Source organism: Squalius cephalus (assembly GCF_949319135.1).
Source record: "Squalius cephalus genome assembly, chromosome: 12".
NCBI lineage: Eukaryota > Metazoa > Chordata > Actinopteri > Cypriniformes > Leuciscidae > Squalius > Squalius cephalus.
In genome coordinates this window covers 17448323-17468483 of record NC_137133.1, presented here as the reverse complement: position 1 = coordinate 17468483, position 20161 = coordinate 17448323, and the positions used below count along the sequence as shown (strand labels likewise).

At 44.0% G+C, this 20161-nt stretch overlaps 1 protein-coding gene across 1 annotated transcript; it reads left to right on the top strand.

Annotated features, from left to right (window-relative positions):
- The first annotated feature begins 4257 nt into the window (after window positions 1–4257).
- On the top strand, window positions 4258–20155 carry fosl2l (fos-like antigen 2 like). The gene is made up of 4 exons (XM_079888758.1): window positions 4258–4749; window positions 4882–5026; window positions 12232–12339; window positions 19029–20155. The coding sequence occupies exons 1-4, from the start codon at window positions 4682–4684 to the stop codon at window positions 19293–19295; spliced, it is 588 nt and encodes a 195-aa protein (XP_079744884.1). The 5' UTR covers window positions 4258–4681; the 3' UTR covers window positions 19296–20155.
- The last annotated feature ends 6 nt before the right edge of the window (window positions 20156–20161 follow it).

Below are 20161 nucleotides of genomic sequence, written 5' to 3'. Positions count from 1 at the left end.
AACTTCACAAAGTTGTATTTACTGCAGCAGTATAACATTTTAAAAACGCACCCAAATTTACAAATTATGTAGGCACTAGGCCTAAACAGAAACATTGAAACATTGTGAAAATAATAAGCTGATGTAGGCCAGTTTTTTTTAGTTGTCAAAAAAAAAAAAAAAAAAAGATGGAGGAAGATCCCTCAAGAGCAATGTGCATTTTAACTTATAATGTATTTAGATAGGCTATAAATTTAGTATTTAAATTTAATGAATGCTGATTTAAATTAATGCAGCCTTGGTGAGCATAGGAGACTTGGAGATCAATTTAATTTCTCTGTACTTTATACATTGCTGTTTTGCAAAGCAAAGCATCACATATATAAACTACAGGCACAGCCAAGTATGGTGCTCAAGGGGGGTGGGGAGTAATTCCAGTCAAGTTTAATTTCAGTTTAGAGATCAGTTTAATAAATCACCCCTTCTGATGACTTAGCTCGGGGGCCTATATGAAGCCGGTTTAGGTGGATAGGTATGTTTCAGTTTATTTGGCGCTAACTCTGGGTTTTAGTTATAAATTAAAGTGGCTTGGGTTGAAGCTCTGTTCATCGCCATAGTAACTTACACAGGGAGATCTCAAACCGAAATTGGACCAATCAGGATCCAGTTGCAAACATAGTCTCTAAGTTAAGACTGTGTCTTAAAGGGATAGTTCACCCAAAAGTGAAAATTAGCTCACCCTCAAGTCCTCCTAGGTGTATATGACATTCTCCTTTAAGACGAATACAATCGGAGTTACATAAAAAAAAATGTCCTGGCTCTTCCAAGCTTTATAGTGGCAGTGAATGGCCGGTTTCTGTTTTGAAGTCCATAAAAGCTCATCCATTCATGATAAAAGTAATCCACGCGGCTCTGGGGGGTTAATAAAGGCCTTCTGAAGCGAAGCGATGCATTCATGTAAGAAAAATATCCATATTTAAAACTTTATTGACTAAAATAACTAGCTTCTGGCAGAAGGCCGTATGCATTGATTTACGGCGAAAAAAAAAAAGAGTCTTCTGAAAGAAGAATGTCATATACACCTATAGGATGGCTTGAGGGTGAGTAAATCATGGGCTAATTTTCATTTTTGGGTGAACTATCCCTTTAAGAACTAACTGTCTAGGTAATTAGGGCTAATCACTTTTTGGATTCAAATTAGACCAATCAACCTTTTTATGTAACTGACTTAAAAAAGTTATGACCAGTCTTGAAGAAAATGTTAGAAGACTAACTTGTAAGACGAGTCAGTTAATGCAATAAAGTAATCTTAATCTTCGGCAGAAGAGAAAATTGAATCACGCTGATTCTCTTGTGTTAAGTGAATTGCAGTTCAATGTTTCAAGGTATGTGATTGGCTGTCTGCTACTGATGTCACAATTTCATGTGCACGCACTCCATGAAAGGATCCAAGCCTAAGTTGACAGAGAAAGTTGATGATCAGCGTTTGGGTTGATTTGGTTTTGTCGAATTGAAACTTATCCCGTTACCCTGAGTGTGTTCAACATGTTATGGGCCCCAAGTCTTAATACACTAACTGAACTCATTGCCCCAAGAATAAAATCTAAAATCTTATGTGCAATATTTTATGAACTTGATTCCAGACTGATGCCATTACTGTCCGGATATTTGCATTATGTTTTATGTAACTCAAACAGTAGGACACTGTGCCAATAAGGTCATGAGTTTGATTCCCATGCAGGGATTGAATGAACTGATCAAATAATACATGCGATAATGCATTCGGATAAAAGTATCTGCCAAATGCATAAGTTCAACAGAAACCAGTGTTTAATTCCCTTTGTTTGCAGTTGTTTACCATACTATTCAACTGTTGTCACATTTGGTGAAACGCAGCCAAGATGTATGGACAGAGGCTGCAGGCTGCATGTAATAGCTGATGGTGTTGCCAAGCGACAGGTTGAATGCAGGTTTTGCTAATGGATGCATTAGTGTTTATTATATTCATAAGAATCGGAAGGGCTACAAGCAGGTCTATAAGCACGGATGAAGAATAACCTCATTTTTATCCATCATTATCCTACTCCCTGGTTTTCCTCTTCTTCTAATTACTTGTGTCCGCTCACTACATCTGGTCTCTCATGCTTTTGAGAGTTAATTATGATCTCTTTCACATTTAATATGTCCTTCAATCCCACACACTGTTTCTTTATATCAGTGTCTTTACCTTTGCAGACCAAACAGCACAGTTGATGTGTTCATTACAAAAAATTGAATGCAGAAGAGCATATATGGACAACGGTTTACACCTTAAACCATGATATTGTCGATATAACAATTTTTTTCTTATTCAGGCATTGCTCACATTCAACATTTAAACAAACTCATTGTCTTATTGGAAATGCATCTCAGCCTGAGCACAAGGAAAGCTGGGGAGAATCTCTGAAAGGCAATCGAGCAAGAAAATGTCATCTGAGCTGTGATCATTTGAACCTTGAGAGAGTTTGGGTGATATTCACTCCTACACAACTGTGGTAGTCGATCTGGCTGAGCACACGCTGTTCCCTGCTAAACACATAAACACACACGCACATACATAAATACGCTCAAGAGCTCACAGATGCAGGCAAAAGGTCTCTGTGTTTAGTCTTAGAATTCTCTGTGCTCTTGCTCATTAACCCCAGCATGGCTAAATACAGAACATATAAACCCCAAGCTGCATACTAATTAAAGTCTAGAAATATGTTTGTCAAATTTAGCTCTGTCTTAAAAATCCATTTAGAGTCTTCATTGTTTAATAAAACAGTGGATATGCATGAGTCATAATGTCCTTTAAACCTTAATGGACCAGTAAATATATAATATTGACCATATTTCCAAAGTGAATTCAAGCCAAAATGTAGTGAGACAGTATAATTCTAGCCTGTACATGAACTATATATTTTAACATTTCATGAATGGATTTGAAAGTGCATACATCATTTTAATCATAAAACTGTGACAGATATTTAACTGCTGTTTGAAACATGCAGTTAACAACAATTTAATGTCACACTAGCACATGTTTGAAACCAACCCTATACAGTAGCCTAGTCAACATTTGAAGTGGATCAAAAAAGTTCATCAAAGTTGTGAACGGGTATTGTCCAAAATTCATGTATAACTTTGATGAAAAGTTTTGATCCACTTCATATGTTGACTACTTAGTTCACTTGAAGGAGTGAATTAAAACAAGAGAGTGAATTCGGACACCGAGTTCGCCGGAAGGGTTGCTGCTAGTTTTTCATTCATTTTAAACTTAGCAAACTGACAGCTCCAGCACTAATGAAAAGATTGATCTTGAACTAGCATGTATAACTTAAACAATTTAATAGCCAATTAAAAAGGAATCTATACCTGTATGATATTACGCTGTAGCCACATTGGACCAGCGTTTTAGAAAAGGCATGGATGGGTGAATCAGCGGCGGACACATCTTCTGGTCAGATGCGGGAATTCATTTGGCGTGCGACTCTCACAGTGCATTATGGGTATTCTAGTCATTGAAACACCTCTGATCTATATTGAGAACATTATACAGATCAGTGTTGTACACTTGTTATTGCGGTGCATTGTGGGATTGAATGAGTGCATGAGTGGGATTGGATAACGTCCACTATATGATTCCGGACACCACTAAATGGATGTCCGCTCAAATAATGCCCTATTTAAGGGTATAGGGAACAAGGTGTGTTTGACTTGAAGCGTGCTGCGCAGACCGATCTGCATATGACATCAAAGTACCGCGAGATTCCCTTCTCTCTAATCGCTCTCGCGGTATGTCACACACCGATCGGTCTGCGCAGCGCCACTTCAAGTCAAACACACCTTTTCATAATAGATGTCAGAAAGACCTGAGAAAACATTAAGAAATGTAACAGCGCAACAGCATTGAACAAAGACAAATTCAGGGAAAATACAGCATTTTCTCAAAGTATTTTCTAAAATATCAGGGTGCGAAAGAATGCTATTTTAATTTTATTAAATAGCTATAATTATTATTTATTCATATTTATTAATTATTAGAATTGACTTATTCTTTATTATTTTTCTTAACCCTGATAAATAGCCTATAAATCCTACAATAACATTTTTAAATAAATAAATAAATCATGTTTTTTCTTTTTTGCATTACACAGGCTGAATGAAATCTATGGAATCATGTGACTAATATAGGTAATGTTAATTATATCAGTCATAAATCAGGCTATATCTTAATGCAGGAACCATAATTAGACTGTGGATCCCGCATGGAACCCTAGCTGTCCCCTTGGAGCAGCGATGAAAAATTAACTTTCACAGTTCACATTGCTCGAAGAATGATATGCAGGATAATGACAGATGTGTGCTTCAGGGTGCGTGGAAATACGACGCGACTCACAGCAAGGCAATTCCACATCCCGTGAAACGGTTGCGCTCTGACCTGACGCAATAGCCCTTTTTAGGAGACATTCGTCAAATAATTGCTACTAGGCCAGCAGCGAATGCCTGTTGCTCCTCTGATTGAATTGAAAGAAAAGTGCATGGGCGGAACTGGAATTTCAACACCGGGACTAATAAAGCTCAGCCATGGTAAATCCTTGATAGCTTTGACGTTTCTTTTTAATGTAGGCTATGCGTCAGCAAATGAGGGAAAATACCATTTAATTTGGAGAAATCTGGAATGGAGCTATCTGATCTCGCAATTGAACGAAATTGCATCTCTGGAGGCGAAATCTCCAATTCCATCAGGTGAGTGGAATTTATGTAAACGTCAATCAATTCGCGTGTTGTTTTTAACCATATTTGCACGTACAAACGCACTATTTCCCATGTTTTCTAATTTATTTACAGCATGTTTCTTTCCCCCTCTCCCCTTTTCAGACATATCGAAATGCAGGTCTCCAAAAGCCCTTTCATCGCCACTGTCAATGCAGTCACATCGAGGCAAGAGCTGCGGTGGATAATCGAGCCAGTGATGGCCAGTGAGAGACTGGAACCAACAACAACCGACAAAAGCAATTTACAGGTATAAATACTTAAAATATGAAATATTAAGGCATTTTCACTGAATATTTTTTCAGGGTTAGTTTTATTTTAGAAGTGATTTCTGTATATAGATAAAACAAACACAAAAATGATAAACAAAACATAAAAAAAACTATAGACAGTTATAGTTATAGTTACAGTTAATGTCTATAGACAGTTGACTGTAGCCATTGAGATGACTTGGAAAAGGTGTCCCAATTAACCTAAATTCACCCCTGTTTGTGTTTTGCAACTTCAAAACCTTGTACTGAGATAGCGCTTGTGACAAATTCCTACTTCCCAGTTTGACAATTAGCTCCTCTATAGGCCTATAACTATCAATAAAGATCAGTAAAGCAATGAAGGACAGAAATAAATTATTCCAGTTTTTAAAATCGCTGACACATTTCTCAATGTTCATACAGGCCAATTTGCAGTTTTCCCTTTTCAAAACTGTTAAACTAACGTTCAAAACTTAACATAATATAAAACGTATCGGTTACCTAACGTAACCTCTGTTCTCTCTAGAAGTCATCTTTTAGGTAAAGTCATCTTTTCTCGAGATATGAAGCCAAAAATTATCCTTAATTTTTATAATCTTGTCAACGCAGTGCAGCAGCAAGCAGACCTAGAGCAGGCATTCTAGCGTGCTCATTGGCTGCCCTGCGGCAACTGCAGCAGCCTATCGCTGAGCCCTTGGCTTAGCATATAAAAGAAGGCTCGGGGGCTGCTTTCTCTGGTTTTTGACGCTTGAAGCGAGTGAGCTTGTGGCGTGAGCACGGCGGGTTACGCAATACTCGTTCCCTCTTCTAGAGAGAACAGAGGTTACGTTAGGTAACCGATACGTTCTCTTACGAGAGGTTCTCTCGTATTGCGTAAGTAGCTTACGCTGCAGGAACTCCCTTGTCAACGCCGTGCGCGCCCAGCATCCACTGAATGAGTCCCAGGGAAAGCCCGGGGAACACAAGAGTGTGAGCCAGGCAGCCAATAGGATGGCTAGCGCAAGTACATAAGCACACAGTAGGGCGTACAGAGCGGCGCGGCCGGTCTGACTGACAAACCCCTGTATAGTACAGCTCAACCAGGAGAGCTAAATCAAACAGCAGTAGCCCGCGCACAGAAAGTGGGCCGGCCTACGCGAGACTTAGACTGATAAAAGTTTAGCCTGCAGGGCGGGAACTTCTAGATTGTAAAATCTAACAAATGTAGAGGGGGAGGCCCAGCCCGCCGGTGTACAAATGTCATGAATGTCAATTCCGCTAGACCAAGCCCACGACGAGGCCATGCCTCTAGTGGAGTGGGCTCTGATGCCCAATGGGCACTGCAGGTCTTTAGACGCATAAGCAGCTGCAATAGCGTCCACTATCCATCTGGACAGACTGTGTTTCGAGGCGGCGAGACCCTTGGTGCGCCCACCAAACGAAACGAAAAGCTGCTCCGAGCGCCTGACGGCGGCGGAGCGCATAATGTAATTTCTCAGCGCTCTGACAGGGCAAAGGAGATTACTGTTAACCTCGCTGCCGGTTGCCGGCAAAGCTAAGAGAGAAATGACCTGTGCTCTGAAGGGTGTGCCCAAAACTTTGGGGACATAACCGTGCCTCGGTTTGAGAATGACTTTTGAGTCATTAGGTCCGAACTCGAGGCATGCGGCGTTAACTGATAACGCATGAAGGTCACCCACACGTTTGACTGAAGACAGAGCTATCAGAAAAACGGTTTTGAGCGTGAGGTATTTCATATCCACAGTTTCCATGGGTTCAAAGGGAATGCGCTTTCATGGCCTCTAAGACCAGGGAAAGATCCCAAATAGAAACCGAAGGGGGTCGCGGGGGGTTCATCCTCCTAGCTCCTCTAAGGAAGCAGATGATGAACTCGTTCCTCCCTAATGCGCGGCCGAGCGCCGAGTCGGCGAAAGCTGAGATGGCCGCAACATATACTTTGAGCGTGGAGGGGGACCTGCCCATGTCCAGCAGCTCTTGGAGGAAACAAAGCACACGCGAAACCCCACATGCTTGTGGGTCCAGCCCTTTGGCGGTGCACCATTTACTAAACACAGACCATTTAGACGTGTAGAGCCGTCTCGTAGAGGGAGCTCTAGACTGTGTGATCGTGTTCACAACCCCTATTGGCAAGTCAACGGGTATCCGTTGAGAATCCATGCATGCAGAGACCAGCGCTCTGGATGAGGATGCAAGATCGAGCCGCGGGCTTGAGAGAGAAGGTCTCTTCTCGCCGGTATTGGCCAGGGGGCTGTGTCTGCCAGCCGTATTAATTCCGGAAACCACGTCTGATTCTCCCAATACGGGGCTATGAGGAGCACCGTGTGGCGCACTTCCCTGATTCTCCCGATGACTTGTGGCAACAGAGAGACCGGGGGAAAAGCGTATAGCGGGCCGCTGGGCCAGGTTTGGGCCAGAGCGCCCTCGCTCTTTGAAAAGAACCTTGGGCAGAGCGTGTTGTCTTTTGACGCAAAGAGGTCAACTTTCGCTCTGCCGAAACGGCGCCACAGTGACTGGACTGTTTGGGGATGCAAAGACCACTCCCCCGGGGGAACATTGTCCCTGGACAGTCTGTCTGGACCTTCGTTCAGGCGACCCGGCACATGCGCGGCTCTCAGCGAGCGCAGTGAGTGCTGAGCCCACACAAGGAGGCGTTCCGCCAGGGTGCAGAGCATTTTGGATCTGACACCGCCTTGACGGTTCACATAGGCCACCACTGACGTATTGTCCGTGCGGACTAGTACATGGTGGCCCTGTAGGTATGGGAGGAAGTGCTTGAGCGCGTTCTCGACCGCCAGCATCTCTAGACAGTTTATATGAAGGTGACTCTCCTGGTCTGACCAGAGGTCATAGACCGGTCTGCCCTCGAAGAGCGCTCCCCAACCTCGGTTGGACGCGTCTGTCGAGACAACTTTCCGGTGCGAGACAACTCCCATCGTCACTCCTGTGCGATACCATTCGGCTTCCAGCCAGGGCTGCAGGGCTGAAACACAGCCATGATTCACCCTGACTCGTAAGCTGCCGGCAGTCCAGGCTCGGTGAGGCACTCGCGCTTTCAGCCAGCGTTGAAGCGGGCGCATGCGCAGTAAGCCCAGCTGGAGCACTGCTGCAGCTGAAGCCATATGCCCCAGGATTCGCTGGAATGTCCTCAGCGGAGTCTGACTGCCCGCCTGGAAAGACGCGGCGAGATGTCGAATGCGGCGCGCGCGCTGCTCCGACAATCTGGCCATCATAGCCACCGAGTCCAGTTCTATTCCGAGAAAGGAAATTGACTGACGGGGCAGTAATGAGCTCTTGGTCCAGTTGACCGAGAGACCCAAGCTTTCCAGATGGCTGAGAAGCGCTGTTCTGTGAGACAAAAGCTCTGTCTCTGACTGTGCCAGAATTAGCCAGTCGTCCAGATAGTTCAGTATCCGCATCCCCTGTCTTCTCAGGGGAGCGAGAGCCGCGTCCATGCACTTCGTGAATGTACGGGGTGCCAAAGATAGACCGAACGGCAGGACGGTGTACTGATATACCCGACCGTCGAAGGCGAATCTCAAGAATGGCCTGTGACGGGGTGTTATCTGGATCTGAAAATATGCGTCCTTCAGATCGAGAGAGATAAACCAGTCTCCCGGGCGAATTTTCGCGAGGATTTGCCTGGTTGTGATCATTTTGAACGGCCGTCTCATGAGAGCTTTGTTCAAATGTCTCAGATCTAAAATAGGTCTTAGCACTCCGTCCTTCTTGGGTACGAGGAAATAACGGCTGTAAAAGCCTGACTCGCTCAGAGAAGGATGCACCTGTTCTATAGCCCTCTTGTGCAGCAGCTTTGCTATTTCTGCCTGAAGCAGATGCGCCACTTCTGTGTTCACTCTCGTCTCGGTCCGTGCTAAAAAGCGCGGTGGACGGCGAGCGAATTGAAGCGAATTGGCGTGCATTATAGTATTCAGCAGCCATTCTGACACGCCCTGGATAGCTTGCCATGCTTTCGCACACATCGCTAGGGGTCGAATGGTCTCTGGGTTCAGATCGCCGCACTGCGCGGGATGGGGAACCTGTATCAGAGAGGATGGGGCGGCGCGCGCGCCCCCGGTGCTCGAATACGGGGGCTCGCAGACAGTGGTGACCGGCTGTACAGCACACAACGGCTTGGTCGCTGTGGACGGAGCACATTTTGTTGCTAGAAACCCGTGGCGCGAGAGCGGCATGGGGGTTAACGTGTTTGTTAGTAAGTGCGCGCGCTCGTGAGCGGACACAGGGCTTACATTCGCAACACGGCCAGTGTTTGGGAGCTTTAGAGGATCTGCGTCCCGGGATAACTGTGTGACAGAGCGGGCAGTGGGTAGGTGTGGGCACAGAATTGTGGGCACATTCTCTACACTTAGCACTCGAGCGGCGCGTGCTCGGTTTATGAGAGTGCGCTCTGTGAGCGTTACCGGGGAGATCGTGTTTGTGTGTAGTGGTGAGCACAGGGGTGTGGGCACATTTTCTACAGCCGGAAAACCCGAAACAATACTCTTTATGAGATTTCTCTGGGCCGCCGTAAAAATGGCGTTTGTGTGCAGGCGAGCGAGTTGTGTTACTGGCTCGTTGTCTGCGATGTAAGCTGCTGCAGTAGCCTTTTCTAAGGGGACTGACAGAGCTGGGCGCTTCGATGGCGGTCCGGCCGTGGCGGGACTCAGCCATCTTTTCCTCCTTGCGGCTGCTAGGAGGACTTCGCGGGCTCAGGTTTCAGCGCTATCTTGAGCCGGGGTCCCCGGGGGGGAGGCGGTCTGTGACGGCTGGCTGAGCGCGATCTAGGGCGGCCGCCCTGGCGTCGCTGTGAAGACGGAGGCTGAGCAGAGCGCTGTGACGAGCTGCGTGCAGGAGGCTGATTCTGAGAGCGGCCTGCAGAAGAGCTCGAGCGGCGGGGCAGGAAGAGGTTCATAGCCTGCGATGCCTTCTGTACCTCCGAGAAACGATCCACAATCCCGCTGACCGCTGGGCCAAATAGACCGGTGGGAGAAAGCGGGGCGTTGAGGAAAACGGAGCACTCAGTTTCGCTCATATCCGCCAGCGTCAACCAAAGGTGCCTTTCGGTGGCGGTGAGCGAGGCCATGGATCTTCCGATGGCTTGTGCAGCGGACTTTGTGGCGCGAAGCGAGAGGTCCGTCGCGCTGCGCAGGTACGTCAGTACAGCTTGATCCGGGCCTTTCTCGTCCAGCTCGCGGAGGAGATCGGCTTGGAGGATCTGGAGCACAGCCATGGAGTGCAGGGCGGAAGCAGCCTGGCCGGCGGCAGCGAAGGAGCAGGCCGACGAGAGCTGATGTGGTCCTGCAGGCCTTGGACGGCAGGGCAGACTTTGAGCGCCATCTGGCGGATGGCGGGCAAAGGTGCGTTGCCACAGCTTCCTCAACCGGGGGGATTTGTGTGTATCCCTTCTCGGCGGCCCCGTCCACTTGGGAGAGAGTCGAGGAGACCGGTGAGCGGAGTCTAGCGGAGAATGGGGCGTTCCACGACTTTGAGAGCTCAGCGTGGAGCTCAGGCAGGAAGGGTGCTGACCTAGAGGCAGGCGCTTGGCGGCAGCTAGGCAGAAAACATCCGTCGAGTCTGTTGGGCGTGGGCGCCTTCGGTGGGGACCAGTCGAGTCCCAGTTGGTCGACCGCTTTGGTGAGGAGGCAGAGAAGTTCCGCGTCGACACTGGCGCGGGACCGGCTAGACTCCTGTGTTGAGGAGGCGGAGCGGTGAGATCCCGACCACTCCTCGCTGTCCGAGGCCATGAGAGAGCAGCTGTCTGTGATAGCAGCGTCGTCCGCTTCATCCCCTGAGGCGACGGCAGTGCGGGCGAAGGCCTGCCGCTGCGCGTCGGGAAAGGGGGGAGGAGAAGGAGATAGCGAGGCTCGCGGGAGGGGCTCCGGCGAGCGCTCAGCTGCTGCTACAGGTTCCGGTGGCCTCTGAGAGCGGCGTTTCTTCTTACGCGGCCCGGTGGAGGCAGACGGAGAGACAGCGGGAGCGTCGAACAAGGCGAGTCAAGCCCGCAGGGTCGACATCGGCAGTTCTTCGCACAGTTCGCAGCCGCCCGTAGAGAGAGCGAGGGCTGCGTGGTCCGGTCCCAGGCAGAGAGCGCAGATCACATGGCGGTCCCTGTCGCTGAGTGGAGCTTTGCAGGAAATGCAAGGCATTTTGTATCAAACGCCTCGCGAGAATGCAGTAAAAAGGATATAATCGCCGGATAGCGAAGCAGGCAGGGATGGCTGAAGGCGGCGAAGTCGGCCGGCTTCCTCAGGCTGAATCCTCGGCTTGCAGGTCGCTTGATTCGACGGCGGCTTCCTCAGAGTCCAGCGATGCGGAGAGCTTCGCTCAAGAGACAAAAATCAGAGAAAGCAGCCCCCAAGCCTTCTTTTATACGCTAAGCCACGCCCCTTCTGACGGGCCGTGACGCGTGAAGCGCGCCGAGCGCGCTCATTGGGCGTGATGTCATGCCAAGGGTTCAGCGATAGGCTGCTGCAGTTGCTGCAGGGCAGCCAATGAGCACGCTAGAATGCCTGCTCTAGGTCTGCTTGCTGCTGCACTGCGTTGACAAGATTATAAAAATTAAGGATAAATTTTGACTTCATATCTCGAGAAAAGATGACTTTACCCGAAGCGTAAGCTACTTACGCAATACGAGAGAACCTCTCGTAAGAGAACTGAATATGACAGTACTTTGCTGCATTTCTACTGTAATACCATATTGAAATATATTCTAAGTCTAAAAAAATGAAATACTATCAAAACTGTTAGATGTAGCTGAAGCCCTACACAGGTGTTAGTCTTTCAATTTCATTACCATCTATACAAAAGGGACAACTAAGGAATATTTTTGTACTGTAATGTAAACATGGATCATGTAACATATACTGCAGTGACTTATAAATAGCAGAGAGTGTCACTCTTGTGTTGTACAGAAACTTTACAAAAGAAAACATTGTTATTATGTGTTGTCAGTGTTTTTAGGTCATTGGTTTTGCTAGTGTTATGGAAGAATATCTTTATTTGAGACAATATGGTAGCTTTAGTGCATTTTAAATGGGAAATTAACTGCTGTGCCAAGTTGAAAGTTGGTTAGGAGAACTGTGTGAAGAGTTTTGAAAGAGTGACCCAAGTATTGAGAAATGTGTCCTAGCGATTGAAAAAAAGAAACTGTAAGTTATGTATAACAATATAGTTATATTGCATAACAGTTGTTTTGTTCCTTTATTAGCTCAGTCCAGATGAAGAGGAGAAGAGAAGACGGAGAAGAGAGCGTAACAAGATGGCTGCTGCCAAATGCCGCAACCGTAGAAGAGAACTTATTGACGTTCTGCAGGAGGTGAATAACTTTTTCATTAAGTGTGCAGGGTGGTGAACATGTATCTTGTTTGTCCAGTTTTAACTTAGGACTTTTGTAACTGTGCAAATAATCTGTCACGAATGACATATGATGAATGAATCATCCAGGGGGCGGTTTCACAAAGCTATTTTAGACCGGTCTATAGTGTTAGACAAGTCTAAAATTCGCTCATAGACTAGTCTATTGCAAGTTAGACTGTTTCACAAAAATAAAGACTGACTTAATTTAGACCAAAAAAATTAGACACCTTACCCCCAGGCTAACTTAGGTCTAAGACTCTATGTTACCTTGGCAACCAGCAGTAACAATCAGTTACATTGCAAACTTCCAAAAGAAAAGGGAAAATGGCTCATAATTTAAACATTTCTTCTTGTTACTACATTCCCAAGTAAAATGTCCTTGTAACTGTTGGTGGACGCAAGCAGACGCAAGCGTCACGGGCGATGCGTGAAATGCATGCACCGCTCAGGGGGTAGTAGAGTCATAGTGGAGTCATAGCTCTGAACGCCCGTCTATTTCGCTTCAAACGCTCGCTTTATACGCACGTCCTATTCGCCTTGGACACAGTAGCACCTCAATGGATTCAAAATGTTCAAGCGTCGAACTAGACGCGATAGACGCAAATTTGACGCTCTATTCGCGTTTGGTGTGAATGGTGCATAATAACAGGCTGCGATGTCAAGTTTGCAATGCTGGAATGTGTGTGTGTGTGTGTGTGTCAGAGAGAGAGAGGCACGGGCGCGATCGAACAGTGGAAACATAAAAACATACTCCGTCATTTATACTCCTCCAACAAACACATTTTCCGCTGGGGTAAACTTAGCATTGCCACCCGTCCCGGTTTTCCAGGGATTGTTCTCTTTTTTGAGCGACAGTCCCGGAAAATTTATATTCTTTCCCGGGACACGAATTGTCCCGTTTTTTTTTTGTGAAAATGTACTTCTAAAGTAGAATTTCCTGGTTTCAAATTAAACCGTTTCCTTCTACTGTTACTGCAGAGCTGCCACACGCTCTCACGCCACACATCCATTTTCTCACGCACAGAAAAATCGCGAAGCAAAGAGGACACGGAGACCGACAGACTAGACAGAGCAGGTTACTTATGATATATAAAAAAATCTCAGCTCTCAGATTCTGTCAATTTTATTACGAAATTCAAACAATAAAACGTTTTGGCGTTTGTAAATGTGACGTGAAAGATCCTTAGCGGCACGTGAACCGATCATAGCTAATAGTAAATAAACACGAATGAACAATGTTAAAAGAAACAGTAGCCTACAACTTACCGAAATGTGTAGGCTATTCATCATAAATATCGATCAATCAGTGTTTTTCAACTGCGAAAAGGGTCAATAGAACAGCTGGAGAACAATTGTCACATAACATTTATCTCAGGAAAGCCATTTAATGACCATATAGGCTATGGCACGTTTGTTGGCTAGAAAAAAAGAGCTATGGAGAGTATTTTGCTAAACATGTGTAGGCTACTATATTACATATTTATTATATTTTTACTTATCATTAAATAAAGTTGTTATTATAATAAAAATCACATTATATTTAATTTGAGTTATTTTTAACCTTAAATAATACTGCCAGCTGATAGGGATCTCTGTATGTTTTTAGCATTAGGTGAGATTTTTTTTTCTTGAGAAAAATTAATGCCTATCTTGTGTACCTAATATTTATCCAAATTAGTCAATTAAATCAAATCACACGAATTGAACTGAATTGAAATTTGTTTCAAGCAATAATAAAAAAAATGTAGCTTACCAGAAATTGTACCATAAACATTGTAACATGTTGTCACTAAACCTAATACAGTTCAGTTTAGTTACTAAAATGTTTTGACAATGACAATACACTTATTTTTTACAGTTAAAAAAATTCAGTTAAATATGAAGGAAAAACAGCGCTGGAAAATCATGCAAAAACAAAGAAGCGCTGACTGTCCCGGTTTTTCACAAATCAAAGGTAGCAACCCTAGGTAAACTGCACTGAGCTGTTGAATACGCTTACTCGATCCGCCATGTTTTTTGTTTTGAAAAGTGTCTTATTTTACCCAGAATGCATTGCAGTGTAGTCCTACTTAAGATAGTCAGAGTCTTAAGTGCTTTGTGTAACGGTCTGATTTAGTCTATCTGAAGTCTGACTATCTACTATATCTAAGCCATAGTCAAATTCTATCTTTGTGAAACCGGCCCCAGGTATTAAAGGGATTAATAATAATAGTAACAATAAATTCTTTCATCAATTACTCACTCCAATGTAATTTCAAACCCACAATACTTTCGCTCATCTTCACAAGTGAAGATATTTTTAATGAAATCTGAAAGATTTTGTCATTTAAAAGTCAATTCATCCAAAACTCGGATGCTTCAGAATGTTGTTACGATTTCCTGATTGGTCTAGAGCAGGGACGCAACAGCAAAATGGATGGTGGTGAATGAGTGTACAACAGCATGAAACCACTCCGTCTCAAGCCCCAGAACTGTTTCACAACAATAACCTAAATAACCACATTATATTTCATAATAGACAAGTGTTTATTTAAGCAAAAGAAAAAAATACCTAATTTTTTTAAATGAGGTATCAAAAATAGGGTATTGCTTTACATAACCAATCAAACTCCTCATTAACCAAACTACCTAAACTAAAAGAAAAGAAAAACAAAAGTACAGCACAATAAGCTAACTGTCTAGATAACATACCCTGGGGCCCAACAGACGGAGACAGAGATAGCAACAGTGGAGACCCCCGCAAAGCAGTGTTAATTTTGACAGCGAATTTTGATTTAGTTTTAGTCATAGTCTTTTGACTAAAATGCCATTTAGTTTTAGTCATATTTTAGTCATCTGAATTGTTTTAGTTTTAGTCTAGTTTTAGTCGACGAAATACAATAAGATTTTAGTCGACTAAATCTACAGTAGACTTAGTCGACTAAAATATAATGGGTTTCAATTTAAATGCATTTATTTAGAATTTCTCTAAAATTTCCAAACCCATATGTACTCCCGGAGAAAACATATATTAACCTGCTAATATGAATGATTTTAAAGTTTGAACGTGCAATAGGCCTACAGATACAGATTTAACTACTGGAACTTAAAAAAATCTTTAAAATGAAATAAAACCACTTTTCCTAAAGTAGAACACAGTCTTTTTTTCAATGAATGATATATGAATTCTTTATAACTACTTGCATACATCATTCTCTATTCTTTCAAGCAGACATATTTATTTGTATGAACTAAATATAATTAATCCTTATTAAAGCTATTAACGAGCAGTGAATGCTTTTCTCTTTTTCTTTTGTTGCTTGATCAATATTAAGGACACAGACCGCATTAGGTTTATTACCCACTGTCACTTTAAGACATCGGTTCATGTCCAATGACATGCACATAGATACACTCACAACTGTTTAAGACATAACCGACATAATTTATGTGAATACTCTCCAAAACGGACATTTAGACATAATATTTGTGTGTATTTGTCCATTCAGACAGGAAAGAGAGCTCAATTCTGTACTCGCGCGCTGTATAGGTGTCTATGTGCATGGCTGCACGCTTCGGGTATCGGGTCGGGTGTGTGTGCACAGAAAACAGTACCGAATATAGCTCTTTTTTTGCGTCGTCACTTTTATTCAGATCTTCATGTCTGCTCTACTCATTCTCCCAGATGTTTACATTTTTAACGTTTTATGAGACATGCAGCGCATGCCAACTCGTGTGCCGCTGGGTAGATCACGTCACAGTACAATTGTGCGCATCTACCATAAATGCAGGACATCAGTTCTGACTGGATTGCTTCCCAAATCGTCACTATCTAACATTTTCGTCTAGTTTTTATTCGTTGACGAAAATGTCAAAAGATTTTCGTCATAGTTTTTGTCATTCAAAACTAGTTTTTATTTAGTTATCGTCTCGTTTTCATCTGTGAAAATATGTCATTGACGAAAATAATGACGAAAATGAATAATGACACCGCCGGCTTGGGTGGCTGAGGCAAAAACAGGGTGGAGCCAAATTGGTGGAGGGCTAAGGCACAGCCGGAAAGAAGAGGGAGCTTGGTGGAGCCCGAATGATATCGGACCACTACGAAGCTGAGGAAGAGTAGAGCCAGGGTGAGCCAATGAGCTGATAGGCTGAAGTGGAGTCATGGGCATAGAGGGGAAGCCAGGGGATCAGTCTCGCAGAGATTGGCTGGTAGAGAGGAGACCCGAGGTGGAGCTGGAGAGTTGGTGGGAGTTTGTGGCGGGGGCTTATCCAAGGAGCTGCACGACCCTAGCTGTGTAGGTGAGTCCTGGGGACTGGACGGAGCCAGCGGTGATGTATACAATGGGGTTGGCAGGTGACAGAGTGAAAGTTGATCATCTAGTGTTTCGAGGGACTAGGCAGAGCCAACAGTGATGGAAACAATGGGGTGGGCAGGTGACAGGGTGGGAGAGGATCGTCTTAACAGGGTTACCAGGTGTGCTGGCTCCGTCGAGATTTTGATGAGCCAGCGCTCCTCGACTGGCTCTTGAGAAGACTGCCCCCATAGCCGGACTTCAGGATGTACCTGGTTATTGGCTCTAGCCTCAGGTTGAGGTTCTATCTGACTCTAGCTCAGAGATGGACGCATTAGGAGGCCTTGGTTATGTGGTGGGAGGCGGCTCTCACACATGGTCAGTGACAGGCGCTAACTCTGGCTCACGACAGGTGCTAACTCTGGCTCAATATCTGTGGTGGGCTTGGGAATCAAATTCAGATCCGCAATGTAAGATCTCCCATGCTGTCTAGGACACTCCAGGCTGGGACGAAGAGATCTGTCTGAAGCAGGTAGAAAGATTGCTGCAGTCGATGGAACGTGTGCCAGGGAGATGGTGTTGTTATCCTCAACGACTCCCACGGTGAGGGAGGACCACATAGTCACGAGGTGTAGTCTACGAACTCAGCGAAAGAACAGCGATGCTGCCTCAACAGCAGCATCTGGCCAGGTATATTGTCCATCCCACTCCAGAAGAGGTGTTTGAGTGTTTCTTGTCCCAGCATGCCTCGTTCTAGAGCTCTAGGAAGCCCTCTACATTTTCCTCCAGCGTCCAGCCATTTTGGAGGAAACAATCCTTCTCCATTTTGTTTAGGTTGGATATTCTGTCACAAACACTGTGGTAGTGAACAAACGCATGATGCAGGATAACTCACCAAAAGATACTATAATGAACACAGAGAGTAGAATCAGGAATATACACAGAGTATAAATACACTAACTACATTTACCAACAATGAGGACCGACAAAGCACTGAAGCGAACGGAGTAAATGAGGGTCCTAACGAGAAACAGGTGAACAAAATCAGTAACTAAGGAAACCAACTAGGGCTCAATAAAGACTAAACTAAGGGTCCGTTTACATGACACTGTTATCAACTAAAACCTGAAAACTTTTTATGCAGTTTGGCCATTTATTTACATGACAATGGCGTTTTGGGAGCCTGAAAAAACAAACTTTTGAGAACGGGTATCAAAGTACAAGTTTTTGAAAACGGTTCCGTTATTGTCTCCATGTAAACTACAAAAACACGAATTTGTGAAAACAGTGACATCATGCATGTGCGTATTACATGTTCATTCTATAGGCGAGTTTTTTCTTTACGAAGTGACATCGCCAACTTCTGGCATGGCATGATAGTGCAGCGTTTTTAGTCGTTTTTCGCTGATCCGTGTGAACGGGGATCGCTTTAACAACGTTGTAGTCTGTACGCGAAATATGCAAAGGAAAAACGTTTTTTGTACATCGTAGTCGTGTAAACGTACCCTGAAAGGGAATACATGAAACCAAGACACATTTACTGAAAACAAGATAGAACCCTAACAGTTCCGAAGATTAACACAAGTCTTATAGGTTTGGAATGACATGAGAGTCAGTAATTGATGACAGAATTTTCCTTTTTGGGTATACCCTTTAACAACACATAAATTAATGTTTTCATAGTTTCAATTAATAGTTTTCAGTCACATGACTGGCGCAAAGACCTGGGGGGCAAAACATCCATAGAACTGCGGCACAGGCCTGTTAATTTTGTTAATCCACGAATATATAGATCACTTCTCAAAATAAGAAAAACAAAAATATGTGAACAAATTGCAAGTTTTGGATGCTTGTGATCCATATACAGCACCTGCTGCAGTATTTCAATCACTAAAAACAGAAGGACATTCAAAAACACTAAACGTGAAAATATGTGATACTAAAAGATCATCGGTAGGGTTTATACTGAATATGATAAGCAATACAGACAAGCAGATGAACCCAGAATATGAATGCAACACATTCTTTATAATTGTTTTCTATGGAAAAACCCTTAATGAGAATCTGCATGTTTCATTTATATTCTGGGCTCATAATCAAACCTGCACAAACATAGTATGCACAAGTGTAGAATTTGGTCTCACTATATTAGTACTTAGTACAAAATTGACTGGTAAAAATTACTGATGGGCAATGGAGGAAAGCCTTTTTGAGTTTTTGTGTTTGAGTGTTTGACGTAATGTGAAAATTATGAATTGAGAAAATGGAAACAATTCCATTGGACAATCCAGCAGTGTGTTTCAGGGAATTTGGCACTGTTACGTAATTACCAGAAGCACATGCTAATGAGAACCAGCTGTGAATTTGTTTTCAGGAGACTGAGCGCCTGCACATGGAGCAAGTCGTGCTGCAGAGGCAGGTGAGCTTCCTGCAACAGGAGAAGGAACAGCTGAAAATGCTGCTGGCATCCCATGCATCCATCTGCACACTGGCACAGGACAAGCCTCATTCCTTGGACGCCTTTCTGTCAAGAGAGCTTCTACCATCCAGAATTTCCATCGCGATAAAACATGAACTTTTGGATGATGTTAGCGGATCAGAGAGTTTGGCGCTCCAACATGCAGACATGCAGTGGAACTGACAGAGAAAAGCCATGACTTACACTAAATTCAGTGAAGAAGATGATGCACTAGCATTTTTTAATTCAATATCTTTGTAAATACCTCATTACCCTAACCTTACCCAAGAGACATTCTGCATTCAACATTCAACTTTTTCCTGTGGTAAGAAACCCATTCCAGATGGGGGTGAAATCACTTCTGGTGCTCTGTCATATACAGTGAGGAAAATAAGTATTTGAACACCCTGCTATTTTGCTAGTTCTCCCACTTAGATCAAGAAAATATGATCATATATCACCGATTTTATCATCACTGCATTGGTTACCTATAAAGTTCCGTAATATTTATAAGGTATTGCTACTGACTTATAAAGCCCTAAACGGCTTAGCTCCAGTCTATTTGACGGATCTTCTATCGCCCTCTAATCCATCGCGCTCTTTAAGATCAATAAATTCAAGGCTTTTGGTCATACCTAGGATATCCAGATCAACCGAAGGAGGGAGATCATTTTCACATTTAGCTCCAAAACTCTGGAATAGCCTTCCTGATACTGTTCGTTGCTCAGACTCGCTCTCCCAGTTTAAAACTAGATTAAAGACGCATCTTTTCAGCCAGGCATTCATATAATATTTTTAATCTTACAGTTCAAACTACAATCCGGCCTCTAGTTCATAAATGCCAGAGGAGAACTGGCCCCCGACTGAGCCTGGGTTCTCCAAAGGTTTTTTTTTTACTCCATTAGGTCACCTGATGGAGATTTAGGACATCATTAGGTCACTTGATGGAGTTTTTCGGTTCCTTGCCACTGTTGCCTTTGGCTTGCTCAGTTGGGGATATTTTGGGGATATTTAATTTATTTTATCAATAAATAAATTCCACTAGAAAC